Source organism: Octodon degus, unplaced genomic scaffold, assembly GCF_000260255.1.
Source record: "Octodon degus isolate 3935 unplaced genomic scaffold, OctDeg1.0 scaffold00072, whole genome shotgun sequence".
NCBI lineage: Eukaryota > Metazoa > Chordata > Mammalia > Rodentia > Octodontidae > Octodon > Octodon degus.
The window spans coordinates 8,451,180-8,466,487 of NW_004524648.1; the positions used below are offsets into that span (position 1 = coordinate 8,451,180).

Sequence of the window (15,308 nt, forward strand, 5' to 3'; positions counted from 1 at the left end):
AAGCAATGAACTTGGGGGGTTACATTCTTATGCTGATCATGCTACCTTTATTTGAGTCAGTTTTATATTTTTCGAGCATTTAAGAGCCTAGATTAGGGGGCCTGCCCATTAGCTCAATTGTTTAAGTGTCTGCTTAAGCAAAGCAGTCAGGCTCAGAATTCTGTGGTTTGATTCCCAGATCCTCCTGCCTTACCAGACCAGACCTTAAGGCATCCATCCTGAGCTGGCATAAAAAAAAAAAAAAAAAAAGAGCCTAGGTTAAAAAGAAAAAAAACCCTAGGTCAGTTTTGGCAAACCTTTTCATGGATGGGGCGATAGCTCAGTGGCTTAAGCACCTGCCTAGCAAGCAAAAGATCCTGAGTTTGATCCCTAGTACCAAAAAAAAAAAAAAATCCCTATAGAGCTTTCAGTGATGACAAACAGCCTGCTTCCGCATGCTTGCCATAGTTTAGCACCACTGGCATAGGTTATATTAATTTGTATCTGACATCAAATTTAATATGTGTCTAAGAATGAATTAAGTTTTTGAAATCATTTGGACATCATTGCGAGCTGAGCTTGATTAAGATAGAGGAACAAGCCAAATAGTAGATTTTGCTTAGAAGTGGGTTAGTTGTTTGGTCTACCAGTAGCTGAACTGAGGATTAGACTCTACCTTTGTGAAAAGACTGTGGTTTGTGTCCACCAGGAGTATAGTAGTTCTGTGTGTGAACAGTAAAGCTGTTTCTTAGGTGACTAAGAAAACTGATTTTGATGGCATTCTAAAAGAATTCTGGTGATATTTTTAGCCCTAGCAGCTCTAGAATAAAAATACAGCCATCTCAGGGGACTGCTTTGAAGGGATTACCTCATTCATGTGTTGGAGGAGTTCTGCCTCCTTCCTCTTGAGTGACATCCTGTGAAGGAGTAACCCAGACCGACATCCTTTCCCTGACTGAGAGCATACAAGGCGAGTTCAAACCAAACAACCTTAGGAGCTCTGCTGTTGGGAATCTTAGAGCTGGAAGAGATTCGTCTGGCCTACCCTCCTGGAAGATTGTCTTCCAGGGAGAGTGCTGTTTATTTGTTGATGGCTTTCTTCTTTGGCAAGGGTTTTTGCTTTTGCTTCTATTTTTTTAAACTAAAATATCTTCCCTATAACTTTCTCTCCTTTAGTTTTAGTTCTGCCCTTTAGAACAACATACAACTATTCTACTCCCTCTTCAACATAGCAGCCCTACAGACATTTGAAGACAGCCATCATGCCTCCCCTAACTTTCTCTTCTCCAGGTAGAACATTCCATTTCTTTCAGCCTTTTCTTAAATTAGATGTGTTAGTGGCCTCACCATTCCTGGTTGTCCCCATCTGAAAGCCCCCTATGTTTTCACACTACCTCCTAAGAGGTACCACATAGCAGAGACAACAGTGCTCCAGGTGTGGTCTGGCTAGTCGGGGAGACAGTCTTATTTCACATATAGCATAGCACCTGTCTAGTGCATGAGTTAACTGTTTAACAGCCCATCCCACTGTCCACATATATTGCCTTGGGATTAATTGAAATCAGATTTTTTTTCATATGAAGTGCTATTAAAGCAGCTGTCCCTCTCTAATTGTTTGACATGACATTGTCAGTTGAATCTTTGAGCCTAAATGCAGATACCTATGTACCTTTAGTAAATGTCATAGTCTTCTTTTAACTCCATTTGTTCTAGTTCAGTCATTTTAAATATTATTTCTATCATTTGTCCCATTATATATCTCTCAGCATTTTGTTATTTTCAAATTTGGTAGGTATGTCTTTTAAGTTACTGGTCAAAAATAATGTATACCAAAGGTTAGAAAGGAGAAATAAAGTGAACAAGCCTTTTATTACTGCACTATAGAATTCTGCCAGTGACAGGTCCAGAATTCTTGGGGAAGGATTTTTCAACCAATTAAAAATGTAGTATCCAACCACATTTTACCATCTTATCAGAGATTACGGAAAAAGCTTTTCTCTGACCTGCCAGTGTAGTGATTTATCTAAATAAGAAGTGACATCCACTTAATGTCTTAGTGAACCTACCTTGCATTCCAGTAATTGCTCAGCACAAATCACTTGTTTTATTATCTATTTTGAGAACTCTTCATTGCTTGTTATAGCAGACTGATTCATTGTCTGCATCTCTGGTGATAGTTGTTTTTTGCTTTTTTTTCTTAGTGCAGTTTAACCAGGTTTCAGATGAAACAGCTTAGTTGTGCTTTAAACTGATATGCTCATAGTTACTCTATAAATGATCCTTAAAGAGAAATCAGTATATTTTGTCATATCTATAAACTAAAAGTAATTTAATAGTAGTGTCAGCTCATATTGCTGCCATCTGATAATCAAAAATGGAAAGAATGAAGCAGGTCGGGGAGATAGCTCAGTGGAATAAGTGCATGCTTGGCAAGTGCAAGGTCCTGAGTTTGATCCCTGATACCACAAAAAAAAAGTGGGGGGAGAATGAGAGTTGGGCGTGTTGGCACACATACCTGTAACCCCAGCACTTGGGAAGCTGAAGTGGGAGAATCGCTGAGTTCAAGGCCAGCCTGAACTGCATAGTGAAACTGTCTCCTAAAAAAAAAATTAGTAAAAGGGAAGGATGAAAAAGATGAGTAGAGAAACTATTGTGCTTTTCAAAGAACATCCTTACCCCTGTTGGTACTTCATTTACTTATTTGGTAGTACAGTGGAATAACCAGGCATGGTAGCATATCTCTCTGGTCTCAGCACTCTGGGCAAGTTCAAGGCAAGTTCAAGCCCAGCCTAGACAATTTAGTGACTTGGTAGCACCCAGTCTCAAAATAAAATAAAAGAGTCCTACTTAGGCAAATGGGGTGTAGCTCAGTGTGAAGGCTTGAGGTTCCAATAAACTAGCACCAAAATAATAGTAATAATAGAAGTACAGTGGAATTTTATAGGTTCCATATTGATGTTTTTTCAGTTTGTAAACAGATACAGGTAAGTAAGGTAGGGGTCAAAAATTCAAGTTGGAGGATCTGAAAGCATAGTATAAATGACTGATGGTGGTCAAGGGTCAGAAACAGGGAGAGCTGGGTACTATGACAGCCCTGTTTTTTTGTTGTTGTTGTTTTGGTACTGGGAATCAAACTCATGATCTTGCACTACCAGGCAGGCACAGTGCTGCTGATCTATATCCCTGGCCCAACATTTCTGTCTTAAAAGGCAGTCACTATTTAGCTAAAGGCCCTTGTTATTATAACACCAAGTGTTGCTAGGATTTCTGGTTTTACAAAAGACTAAGAATTGAGATTTTTTTCACTAGTTGTGGTGGCACATACATGTAATCCCAGCACTCCGGAAGCCTGGGAAGCAGAGGCAGGATTGCTTCAAGTTCAAGGCCAGCCTAGGCTACATAACAGGACTCTGTCTTTAAATTAAAAAAAAAAAAAAAAAGATTTTTTATTTACTTCCCTTGATATTTAATGAATAAAATCTCAAGAATTTATAAAAGTGCTATTCAGAACAGAGCATGTTCACAAGGCACCAGTTTGCAACTTTAGTCTTAAGCTATATCCTGCACTCATGAAAATGGAGGCAAAAATAAGACAATGAATGAAAATGTCTCTTCTCCATGCAGTATTTTATTCTTTGCCATGAGAAAAGGTTTCGATGATGGAATGAGAATGGAACCTCTTTTTCCTATTGTTTGTCAGGGTTTGGTAGACTTTGGCTAGTATGGAATTGCCATATTAGATGTATGTTGATGTTGCATAAACATAAAAAAGATTCATTAATAGTCATTTGAAGATTTTTGTTTGTACTTTGTTCAGTAAGGCAGGGTGTCACTTAATAGTAAATCTTGGGGCCAGGGAGATAGCTCAGTGGAATAAGTGCTTGCCTGGCAAGTGCAGGGTCCTGAGTTTGATCCCTGGTACCACCAAAAAGAAAAACAACAAAACAGAACAAAACAAAAAAAGCAGTAACTCTTAAATCTTTACTTTTGGAAATTAGAATTTCCATGCTTAGTGTTTTATTTATTTATTTTTTTAGTGTATTGGGTACAGGGTCTCACTTCGCAATTTAGACTCCTAGTGATCTTCCTGTTTTCAGCCTCCACAGCGCTGGGATTATAGGCGTGCACCACCACACTTGTCTAGGTGGCCAGATCAGTGTGCCAGGGGCCAGGGCCAGGGCCAGCATGGCATGTGGTACAGGGGAGGCGGGGATGAACCTGATTGCTGTGCTTGCCTAAGCAGGTACTTAGTCTGATGAGCTGTCTCCCCGACCCTCATGGTTAGTGTTTTAGATCTGTAAAAGATTCTAAATGGTTTAACATTTTTATTTAGGCAAAAATTTCATTGCATATATGGAAAGAAACTGGCAGTCAAATATTGGTTATATACATACTGAACTTAAGTTAGTATACTGCTGTAGTGTTTTTGTACTAATTATGGTTGTTGAGATAGAAATCATCAGCCCAGTGAGATAGCTCAGCAGACTAATCACCTGCTTAGGCAAGCGTCAGGACTGGGGTTCAATCCCCAGCATCACATGCTGCACCGGCCCCACCCCCTGAGTGTACTGAGCCAGCCACTGTAGTCACAGCGCCAGGGAGGCTGAAAACAGGACATCCCTATGAGTCTGTCCTGTGTAGTGAGATCCTGTACTCAATGCATAAAAAAAAAAAAAGAAATCATTACCAGATATTATACATTTTCCCACTTTTTCATCTCCCTCTTTACCACCTTAATTTACTCATTCAGAATTCTTAAATACCCGCTTTAGAATGGAATCTGCTTTGCACTGGGGCAAAATTTGAAGATACAAATGTTTTCCTTGCTTTTAAGTACCTTTCTAAATATTATATCATTAAGTTTTCTCTTTTAAACTTTGGTTATATTTTCAATGACTTTAGTCATCATGTTAAAAAAAGAATGTAGCTGAGCATGGTGGCACACACTGAATTCCAGCACTCAGGAGGCTGAGGCAAAAGGATCACTGTTTAAGGCCAACCTGGGCTACAAAGTGAGTTCCAGGCCAGCCTGAACTGCATAGTGAGACCCTATCTCAAAAAAAAAAAAAAAAAAAAAGAATATGCCACAACAATGATTATGAATTTAGGCAGTTTCAATCAATTAATTTCTGAACTGTTAGGGTTTTTTCAACCCATTTACCAGAAAAAAAAAATGTCTTTGTTGAGCTTTTTTACTGACACTATAAGTAGGAAGTACTAATGGGTGTTTTTAATTTCCAATTAAATTGATTTTTTACTGACTTTAACATCTGAGAATAGTGCGAAATAACACAACTCTCTCCCTTAGAACTTGGTTCTTTGGTAAGACAGTCTCAATCTTCAGATCTGGTTAGGTTTATGGGTTTGTTTGGTTTCTTTTTAGAAGCCTTTGTCTACATAACAAACAGGAGTAAGTAAAATTGTGAGAGCCAGATTGAGGTGGAAAAATATGGGTGGTTTATGTTCTTTAGAATAATTTATGAGTAACTAGAATTATTTGAATTTAAATACATTTGGAGGCACATTAGCATGTGATCTGGTGATTTTGATGTTTGGGAATGCTTTCTTTTCCAGTGCTGTAAGTCATGCTACTGGAGAAAAACAACTTTTGAATCTGTTAGTTTTTAAATACTTTATAAACCTGAAAATAATAAATTCCTCATTGTGGAGGAATAAGCTTGATTGTTGGTTTCAACTACCCAGGAGTTTTACTTAAGTACCCTGACTTGAGAATACCTCTGCTTTGCATGAGGTTATTACTGTATTCTAGAGTACTGTGAATTTAATTTGTCCTTTCCTTTAGGTGCTTACTTTTATGTTTGTGCTACTTAGTTGTATTTTAATCCTCTTAATCTCTTTCACACATGGGTTTCTGTGTATAATCTTCCCACTTTTCCTAACCTCTGCTTAATGAAAAGTTATTTATTTTACAGTTTATTATTTTGGTGTGATTTCCTTTGAATTTTTTTTTCCATTCCATCTTAACTATGATTAGCCATATAATTATTCATTTTACTTTCTTAGTAGTGATATTTTTCTTGGGCAACTAAGTGCATAGTTCACATGGAGTATTTGATGGGCTGTATCTGTACCCATTGCATTTTTATGCTTTCAATGTATTTTTAACTTAGCAGTTATGTGACATTTATTTTATGCCATTCATTAATGACTTCACTTACCTGAATTGTTTTAACAAGCTTTCTTTGTGTAGTTTAAATTATGTTACTCATAAGTAGCCCTGTTGTTTTGTTTTGAAATAGGGTCTGTCTGTGTAACCTACCTAGGCTGGCCTCCAACTTGCAGAGATCTTTATGTCTCAGCCTCCCAAGTGCTGGGGTGACAGGTGTGTGCCACCACACCCAGCAAGGAGGCTTTTTTTTTTTTTTTTTTTTTGAGACAGGAGTCTGGCCTTGAGCTGTCTTTGAATTCACCGTGCAGTCCAGGGTAACCTTGGACTCATGGAAGTTGTCCTGAGACCTTTTTTTTTTTTTAAAGGAAAGATTTTAGCCTAGCATATGTGTGACCTTGGGTTCAATCCTCATCACCAGAAAAAAAGAAAGGATTTTACTATCAGACCAAAATGAACTGTTTTTCCATAGGATTCCCCTATGAAGAGGATGTGTTCTTAGAATGTTAATGTTGTTAGACATTGGGAATCAGAAGTTTTTAGAATACTTACAATAAAATGACATCCAAAGAAGTCCTATTTTAATGTCTTAGCAAATGTCTATGTATAAAGGAAACACCACATGTATAAAGATCATCACAGGCTATTCTTTGAATTTGTAGACATACTCAGATTTAAAATTATAAAGAGTGTGTTATAGAGTCTCAGTAAGTAAGCAGCCACTGATGCTGTTGCTTATAATTTACCATTTGGTTAATGTATTAAAAAACATGATAGAATGGGTTTGCTTAATTTGTTTTCTTTTAAGTATCACCAAGTATCACTAGTTAACATAGATATTACAACATCTCCTGTGTATCTATGATCATCTGTAAGTTTGGGTTCTTTTATTGCTTGATGAAGCATTTCTTCACTTGGTGCATTATCTATGTCCTTTTCCAAAGTATGTTACTATTTAGGCATGCTCAGTTAACAGCTGGCTTATGATTTGTGCTGCAGTTTGTTGTTACTAGATATTGCATATTGATTTCTTAACCTATTTTGAGAGATATTGTACTAAAATATTTTGTCTTCTAGTTCCATTTAAGAAAATTATTAGCAGTACTAGGGTATAGCTGAGTGGTGAGTGCTTGTCTGGCATGCCTTAGGTTCCATCCTCAATTAGCAATATTTGCATTGTTATTAGAAGTAAACATAGAAGATTGTAGCTGGTAGAGCTGGATATGGTGGTCCCTACCTGTAACAGTGGTTTGGGAGGCTGAGACAAGAAGATCACAACTTCAGGTCTTGCATTTGGAAAGAATAGCAAAATCTATCTCAAAAAATAAAATAAGTTGGGATATAGCTTAGTTGTAGAGCACCCCTAGGTTTGATTTCCAGTACAGAGGTCATAGTGTAAGCAGACAAAGACAGACACAAAAGTGATAGATAACTCTTGCCCAGATTTTAAGCACATATGTATTACAGGTATATAGGCTGTTTCAAAGTATTATCATAAATACTCATACCTGAGATACATAAAGGAATAATTACAAAATTGGGAGACAGTACATACTAGTGCATTTGTACACCTGTAAGTTGTATTCAGAAGGATAAAATGGCAAGATAAGAATGAAAAATAAGAAATTCAAATTCATAGCCCATTCCTATAATCTAAGCCCCTTGGAAGGCTAAGGCAAAAATACTGCAAGTTTAGAGCCAGTCTGGGCAATATAACAATAACCAATCTCAGAGAGGGGGGAAAATAAATAAATTTGAATTCATTTCTGAGAAATTATGTGGGTATACTCTGGGTAGAGTTATACACAGTAAAATATTTCACTTTTGCTGCTTTTGAATATGTTCTAAATTTTTCTTTTTTTCTGCCGTATAGCCTATAGTCAAAGATAAGATTGATCGATACCTAGATCTTTGTGAATTCTTCTCCTCCCTCTTTTTTTTTTTAAAGACTGTAGTTCAGGTTGGCCTTGGATTCACTGAGTAGCCCAGGCTGGCCTTGAATCTTGAACTCATCCACCTGTCTCAGCCTCCCTAGTGCTGGGATTACAGACATGCACCACCATACCTGGCTTCAAATTCTGATTTTTGCAGACTTCTATGTTTGTATAATATAGTTTGTTATATATTACACAGAAAAATCTGTGACAAATTATAAAAACAATTTCAACTGGACTATTAAAATATTCTATTTGGAAATAATTAGAATGGATTTAATTCCCTGGGCTAAAGGACGTTACAATTGATAACATTCCCTTTGTATATCACTGTTTCAATATTGACCCAATAAAGATTTTAGTTCATGTTTTTGTACCAGAAATTTAACAATAAATTTCTGAGCTAATCCAATACATTTTTATGCCCTTCTGATACTCAGTTAAGGAGCACACAGGAATTTTGGTTACCCTATATACGCTGTGTGCAACTTCATACAAACAGTTCATTTAACTCAGTATAGTCTAAATTTTGAAAAATTTTCTACCCTGGATTAAGAATCACCTCTCCTGATACCCAAATCCAGACTTGTTGGTTGGCTGTCATACCTGTGTTAAGGAGAGCTTGACAGCTGTTAGCTAGATAGGAGGAGAAAGGCCTTGAGCACTTCTAAGCTAAAATTTTCCAAAGAACCTGCAATCTCTGACAAGCTGCAAAGGATTAATTGGGGTTATATCCCAGCATTAATATTTCTTCAGTTCTAAAAAGAGATATTGCTGAATTAAATGATCTTATTCCAAATAGATCATTTGGAATATTTGATGATTCTGATGTATCGCTAGGTTAAAGAATCTTTCAAGGCCAGGGAGATAGCTCAGCGGTGTAAGTGCCTGCTCGGCAAGCACAAGATCCTGAGTTCAATCCCCAGTACCAAAAACAAAAAAAACAACAAAAAAAAGAGAATGTCTCTACATACAACCCCATCCACTTTTTGATCCTGTAATATTCATGTCTGGCAAGTCTGAAGGAAAATAAGCTAAATAGAGCAAAAGATCTTTTATATTGTTCTTGAAACAGTGTCTCATTATGTACCCCAGGCTGGCCTGAAACTCATGTCAACCCCCTTGCCTCAGCCTCTTATGTACTGGGATTATAGGCATGCGTGACCATGCCTGGCTAGAGTGAAAAATGTTATAAAGAGAAATATTCATCTCTTTATTTATAATTACCAGTAAATGGAGATAACCAGGAATTGGATGGAATATAACGTAGCCATATATAAAGTATTTCCACAATCTATGGAAAAATTCCAATACTGAGTTATATATAAAGTATACATACTATATGTGAAGCTGCGTAAAAATGCATAGAGTTAGGCATGGTGGCATATGCCTTAATCCCATCATTCTGGAAGGCTGAAGCAGGAGGATTACAAGTTTGAAGCCAACCTGGGGAACTGAGCAATTTAGGGATACCCTGTCTTAAAAAAGGGCTGAGGATGTAACTCAATGCCAAGGCCCTGAGTTCATTCTCTAGTACCATAGTCTTTCCCCAAGAGTCTAAAAGGAAGCTTGCCATTTTATTTTCTAATGATTATACATTACCTTTTTTATTACTGAAATGAAAGTAAACTTCAAAAAGCTGTGTTGGGGGGCTTGTAGGTTAGCTTGGTAGTTTAAAGTGCCTGCTTGGGCAAACTCAGGTGTAAAGGACTGTAGGTCGATCCCCAGCGCCACATGCCCCACCAGACTTGCCCTTAACGCAGCTTGAGCCAGTCCAAAAAAAAAAAAAAAAGGGGGGCGGCCAAATGGCTCAGCAGATTAAAGTGCCTGCTTGGGCAAACTCAGGTGTAAAGGACTGTAGGTCGATCCCCAGCGCCACATGCCCCACCAGACTCGCCCTTAACGCAGCTTGAGCCAGTCCAAAAAAAAAAAAAAGAGGGGGGCGGCCAAATGGCTCAGCAGATTAAAGTGCCTACATAAGCAGATCTTGGGGTGCAGCGGCTGGGGTTCAGCTGGGTTTGATCCCTGGCATGCCGTGCTGGCTCTGCCCCTGGGGTGCGCTGAGATGGCGACTGAGACCAGGCATGGTGGCACATGCCTGTAAGCCCAGTTCTTGGGAGGCTGAATGCAGGCAGATCACTGTGAGTCCTGTCTTCACAGTGAGACCTTGTAGACCCTTACTAAAAGGGAAAAGAAAAAAAAAAAAGCTGTGCAATTTAATTCTACGATGATATTTTATATGAATGTTTGATTGTGTTTTTTGAGACAGAATCTTACTATGCAGTTCAGGCTGGCCTGGAACTCACTTTATAGCCCAGGCTGGCCTCAAATAGTGGTCCTTCTGCCTCAGCCTCCCAAGTGCTACAATTACAAGTGTGCAACACCATGCCTGGCTAAATAAGTAATTTTAAAAGAATTAAAATTTTAAATGTGGAAAAAGTCTTGAATTTAAAGGTAGGTACGAGTTTATAAAACTGGTACTGTTTGATCCCTGAAGTAACAAATGTCAATCAGTTTTTGATACTTACTAAATATGTTTAAGATTCCACTAATCTGTATTCAGGTGATGCCTGTTACCTGAGAAGTTACAAGTATGTCATCCATTATAAATGTCTTCTCATAAATAGAGTCTGGTATTGCAACTTTTGAATGTTAAGGAGGCCTGATGTGGTGGTGGACACCTATAATCCCAGCACTCAGGAGACTAAGGCAGGAGGATCATGTTTGAGAATAACCAGAACTACTACCTAGAGAGACCCTTTCTCACAAAACAAGGGGTGGGGGTGGGGGTGTGAAAGTCAGGTAAAGGCATAGTTTTCTAAGTAGCTTTCAGTGTCATCTATAACATTGATAGAGTCATTGAAATATCTTAGGAGTAAATAGTGCCTTAAGTTTTAAACTGACTGTAGTTTCAGCACCCATTTGTGCTGTTTTTTAATATATAAATGTCTACTCCAGTTTTGCCTATTGAAGGGAGAACTTGGGGAAAATAATAATTACTATCTTAAAATACAGGAAAATATTAAACCACAAAATCTGTCAGAATACATAGCCGGGTGCGGCAGTGTGTGCCTGTGTACCAGCATTTGGGAGACTGAGACAGGATTGTGAGTTCAAGGTGAGCCTGGACTACATAGTGAGGCACTGTCTCCAAAACAGAATTTTACTTAATGAATGATAATACTTTCCTAAAAGGCAGCAAAGGGAACTGTGTAAAACAGATGCCCTTATTTGATACATATTTCTGAGATGTCTTTTGATTGATTTTAATATTATGACTTTGATCCTAATCCTTTTCTCCCCCTAAGTTAAATAATAAACATAAAAATCCTAAAAAGATCTGGGTCTGGGTTCTATACCACGTACCACCCACAGAAGGTGAGCAGAGCTGAAGCAGAAGCCCTCATGCGCTGTTAGCTGTGTTCCCTCTTTGAGCTCTGTCCGTCTCTGTTGGAGAGGTGCTTCATTACTCTCACAGGTCCTTGGTGGTCCATGAGTTTGACATGTTGGATCACTTTTTTACAGCTACTGTACTTTTAATAGTCTGGATATAAGCATCTATAAACTTCATAACTAATAATCAGTGCTCCATTTCAGCTGAATACTTAGGATTATAACAATTTGTCGGTACTGCTTATGGTACCGGTTTAAGGACTTCTTTCAGTGTTTCAGATATGTAAGAACAGCCTCAAGGACATACTGTGTAGAGAACATGAGCAACTTGTTTAGGTTTCCTTGTCTAGCATGTGAATGTTTAAAGAGTGGTTTCAGGTTTTTTTAGACAGAGTCTTGCTATGCAGTTCAGGCTGGCCTTGAACTCACTTTGTAGACTAGGCTGGTCTGAAACTTGCAATAATCCTCTTGCCTCAGCCTCCTGAATGCTAGGATTACATGTGTATGTTACCATGCCATGGTGTGTGTGTGTGTGAGAGAGAGAGAGAGAGAGAGAGAGAGAGAGAGAGAGAGTCAGTTGGGCAATCTGCCATAGAATACATTTACTTTAAATCTGTCATTCACTTTAAATATAGAAAGCATGAGACCCATCATATAGGGAGGCAACCCAACATATGTGTGGGGTGTTTAATTGAGACATGCTATTTTGAGTCCCTTTCTTTGCTGTGAACTCCAAACTGTGTGCATGTGTGAAAGGTTAAGAGCCCAGGTAGCTGAATGGGGTGCGATGCTGTTAGCAGACGACGAAGGCAGTGTCACTCACCAGGTGCACGCGGTCAGCTCTGTGGAAGATTCCATCTTCATGGAGTCATCTCATGGTCCACTTTTTCTTGAAGCCAGGTAACATTTCCCACCACCGCCAATGCAGTGGCCTTGTTGGAGATTTCCCAACTAGAAAAACTGAAATACCCTCTTCCCTTTTTTAAAAAATAAAACATTGTTTGTTGGAAGAACTAACTTGCAAGATAGAATGACCTGTTAATTCTGTGTTTTGTAAAAAAGAGGGGTTTTTTTTTTTTGTTTTTTAATAGAAACTGGTCAGGATGAAGAGTTGGAGTGCTGTGTTGCTTGGCCATGATGATGAGCATGGAGCGCTGGCTTGTGTAGTAGACTTCCATTTCTGAAGATTCATAGATTGCATTTTGTGATAACTAATCTTATTGTGTGACATTACTGAAGTAGTTTTGTACAAATTGAATTCTTGGCTCTTAACTCTTTTGCATATGTCAGTGTCTTGGTCTTTTAATGATGTCTGACTTTCGCTTCCAAGCTGTTTGTTTAACTTGGTTGTAAAATAGCATAACCTACACGGGCTTTCTAAGCTCTTAATTCTTAATTCACCTCAATTGTGTTCACTTAACTAAGACTTTGGTGACACTTGAATAAAATGTTCCAGCCTTTGCTTAAAGCTTTATCCTCTTCATGGTAAGCTGTCATACTTGAGACTCTTGAGGGTGCTTAGCAGTGTTATTAACTGAGCATGCTCACAAACTCAGTTTGTGGTATAGGCTGTCCCTGTTCTTGTCATGCATTATATGGCTTCTTTTATGTCATTACCTTTTAGTCCATCATGTTACATTTAGGTCCTTTATTTGATACTGTTATCACTGCCTGTCTAACTAACATCAAGATTGTTGTTATTATTATTCTCTCTAATTAGTAATAGCCAAGTTAATGAAATCTGGTAAATCTTCCCCTGTCCCCTTTGGGCTTTTTTGTGTGTTGGGGGTGTAAATGTCTATGGGGCTCACTGTTTCCAAAGTTGACTTCAATCATTGCTCTTAAAAAGTATTGTCACTTGTCACTTAACTGCTTACAACACAGCTTTTGATTCCTGGGGACAAAAAATTGCACCTTATTTATAGTCCTTGAATATGACCCTCAAAATTGTGAGGACCCAGGCTTAATTCTGATTTTGAAAGACCATGGTAGTATTAAAAGGTGGTGGATTGATTTCTCTAACTTCATTTCCCATGCAAAGAAAATTATAAATGTTTAGATGTCAGCTCCCAAGTAGCGTTTAATTATGAAGGTATTTGTCATTACTGATGTCTACAGTATGTCATTTTCTTAAGATAACGGTTATCTGAGCAATGTGTACATGGCTGTCTTGGTAAATGTTTTTGTACGCAATTAGCCTGACAAGTGCGCTAATACTTCCCTACAATAGGCCATTATAGGACTGGCATAAAGTGTTCCTACTAATTGTGTTTTAAATAATTAATTCTATTTTCTGACTACAGGCATGTGACACAAGCTGACCTCAAGAGTTCCACGTTTTGGCTTCGAGCAAGTTTTGGTGCTACTGTTTTTGCAGTTTTGGGCTTTGCCATGTATAAAGCATTATTGAAACAGCGATGATTAAAAAAAAAAACAAAACTACTGGCCCTACCAAAAACAAATACTTTTATGTACATTCTGAATGCTTTAAATTCTGCTAGAATATTGAGATATTTATACATGCAGAGTTACTTTATTAATGTTTGTAATTCACGCATAAGAGTATTTTAATGATAGTAATAACTGCAGTATTGGCTGGCATATGGAAAGAAAACAGCTTAATAGCCAAATAAAAATGGCTAAATTTCAAAGGCCAAAAGGGAATATTTTGTAAATAATGTGTATATTCAGATAAGACATGGTCTCCCAAACTGAGTTCTAGAAAATTATGTTTCTAGACATTTCTACATGGTATTGTTAGCGCTCACCCGGCTCCCTCTCCTAGATTAAGTTAGCCCAGAGATTGTATTTACTCATGGACCACTTATTTATTTCATGCTTACTCAGATTGATTCTTTGGGTTCTGTAAGTACGTAAGGCACAATTCACCACCTTCTCTTCATTTCTGAAAACCCACGAGTCAATGTCAGATGACCAACACAACTTTTCTTCTGTCACTTATGGTAGGCCAACCTTGAAGCTATCATGCAGTCTAGAAAATTATGTAGCTGAGTGCCCAGCTCTCCTTTAAGGAAGAAATAACATAAAAGCAATTAGCAAATATGTCATCTATGTGATTATGTTGCTTCCTCTGTGATTATGTTGTAGGTAGAATTTTATAACCCTTTCAATCAATTAAGAAAAACAATTTGTATATTATCAATGTTTTTAGTTTAAATAAACAAGTTACCCTTACTACTGTTGAGATTCCTCCCAACTTGTAAATCATTCTATAATGGCTGTGTCTATTATAGTATTACAGTAGCTGCATGTGTCATGAAGTGTTCTCTATCTGGCTAGGATGACCTAGGGGCAGCACTTTTTTTTAAATGATAAAATAAATCTAATGAATATAAACTGTCACAATAAACCTATTTTTTCCATCATTGACCTTTTCAAGTATTTAAATAAATAACTGGTGTGTACTGTGCTCTTGAGTTTTTTTCTCTTACAGAGTAAATGTTTCTACACAGATGTGAGTCAGGTCCTGTGCTTTGTGTTTGTAGTTTGAAAATTCTTTTTTATGCAGAAAGATTAATGCTCATTAGGAAAGAAGTCAAGTATGATTTATACATGTAAGGGGAAACCTATTTGAAAGTTGTAAGGAAATCTATTCTTAGAAAAGGCATATTGTTTTTCCTGACATACCTAACTGATCTGCTATCCACCGTTGTTTTTACATGTTCATTTTCTCCATTGAATGTGGTTTTTTCTTTTGCCATTTGAGGGACATTTTCTCACAAGATCATGCTGCTTGAATGGCTATAACCATATAACTTACTAGCTTTGGGACTGTGAAGTATGTAGCCATATCTACTTGCATACTTCTTTGTCTTCACTCCAAATTTGAGGTGAAAAGACATAAGGAAAAAACC

At 37.7% G+C, this 15,308-nt stretch overlaps 1 protein-coding gene across 1 annotated transcript in view; it reads left to right on the plus strand.

Moving 5' to 3' along the window:
• The window catches only part of Rhot1 (ras homolog family member T1), an 85,423-nt gene extending 70,560 nt beyond the window's left edge, over nt 1–14,863 (plus strand). The window contains exon 18 of the mRNA XM_023719855.1: nt 13,737–14,863. Within this exon, the coding sequence (XP_023575623.1) occupies nt 13,737–13,854 (118 nt within the window). The 3' untranslated portion in view covers nt 13,855–14,863. The remainder of the gene's footprint in view (nt 1–13,736) is intronic.
• Nucleotides 14,864–15,308: the final 445 nt, after the last annotated feature.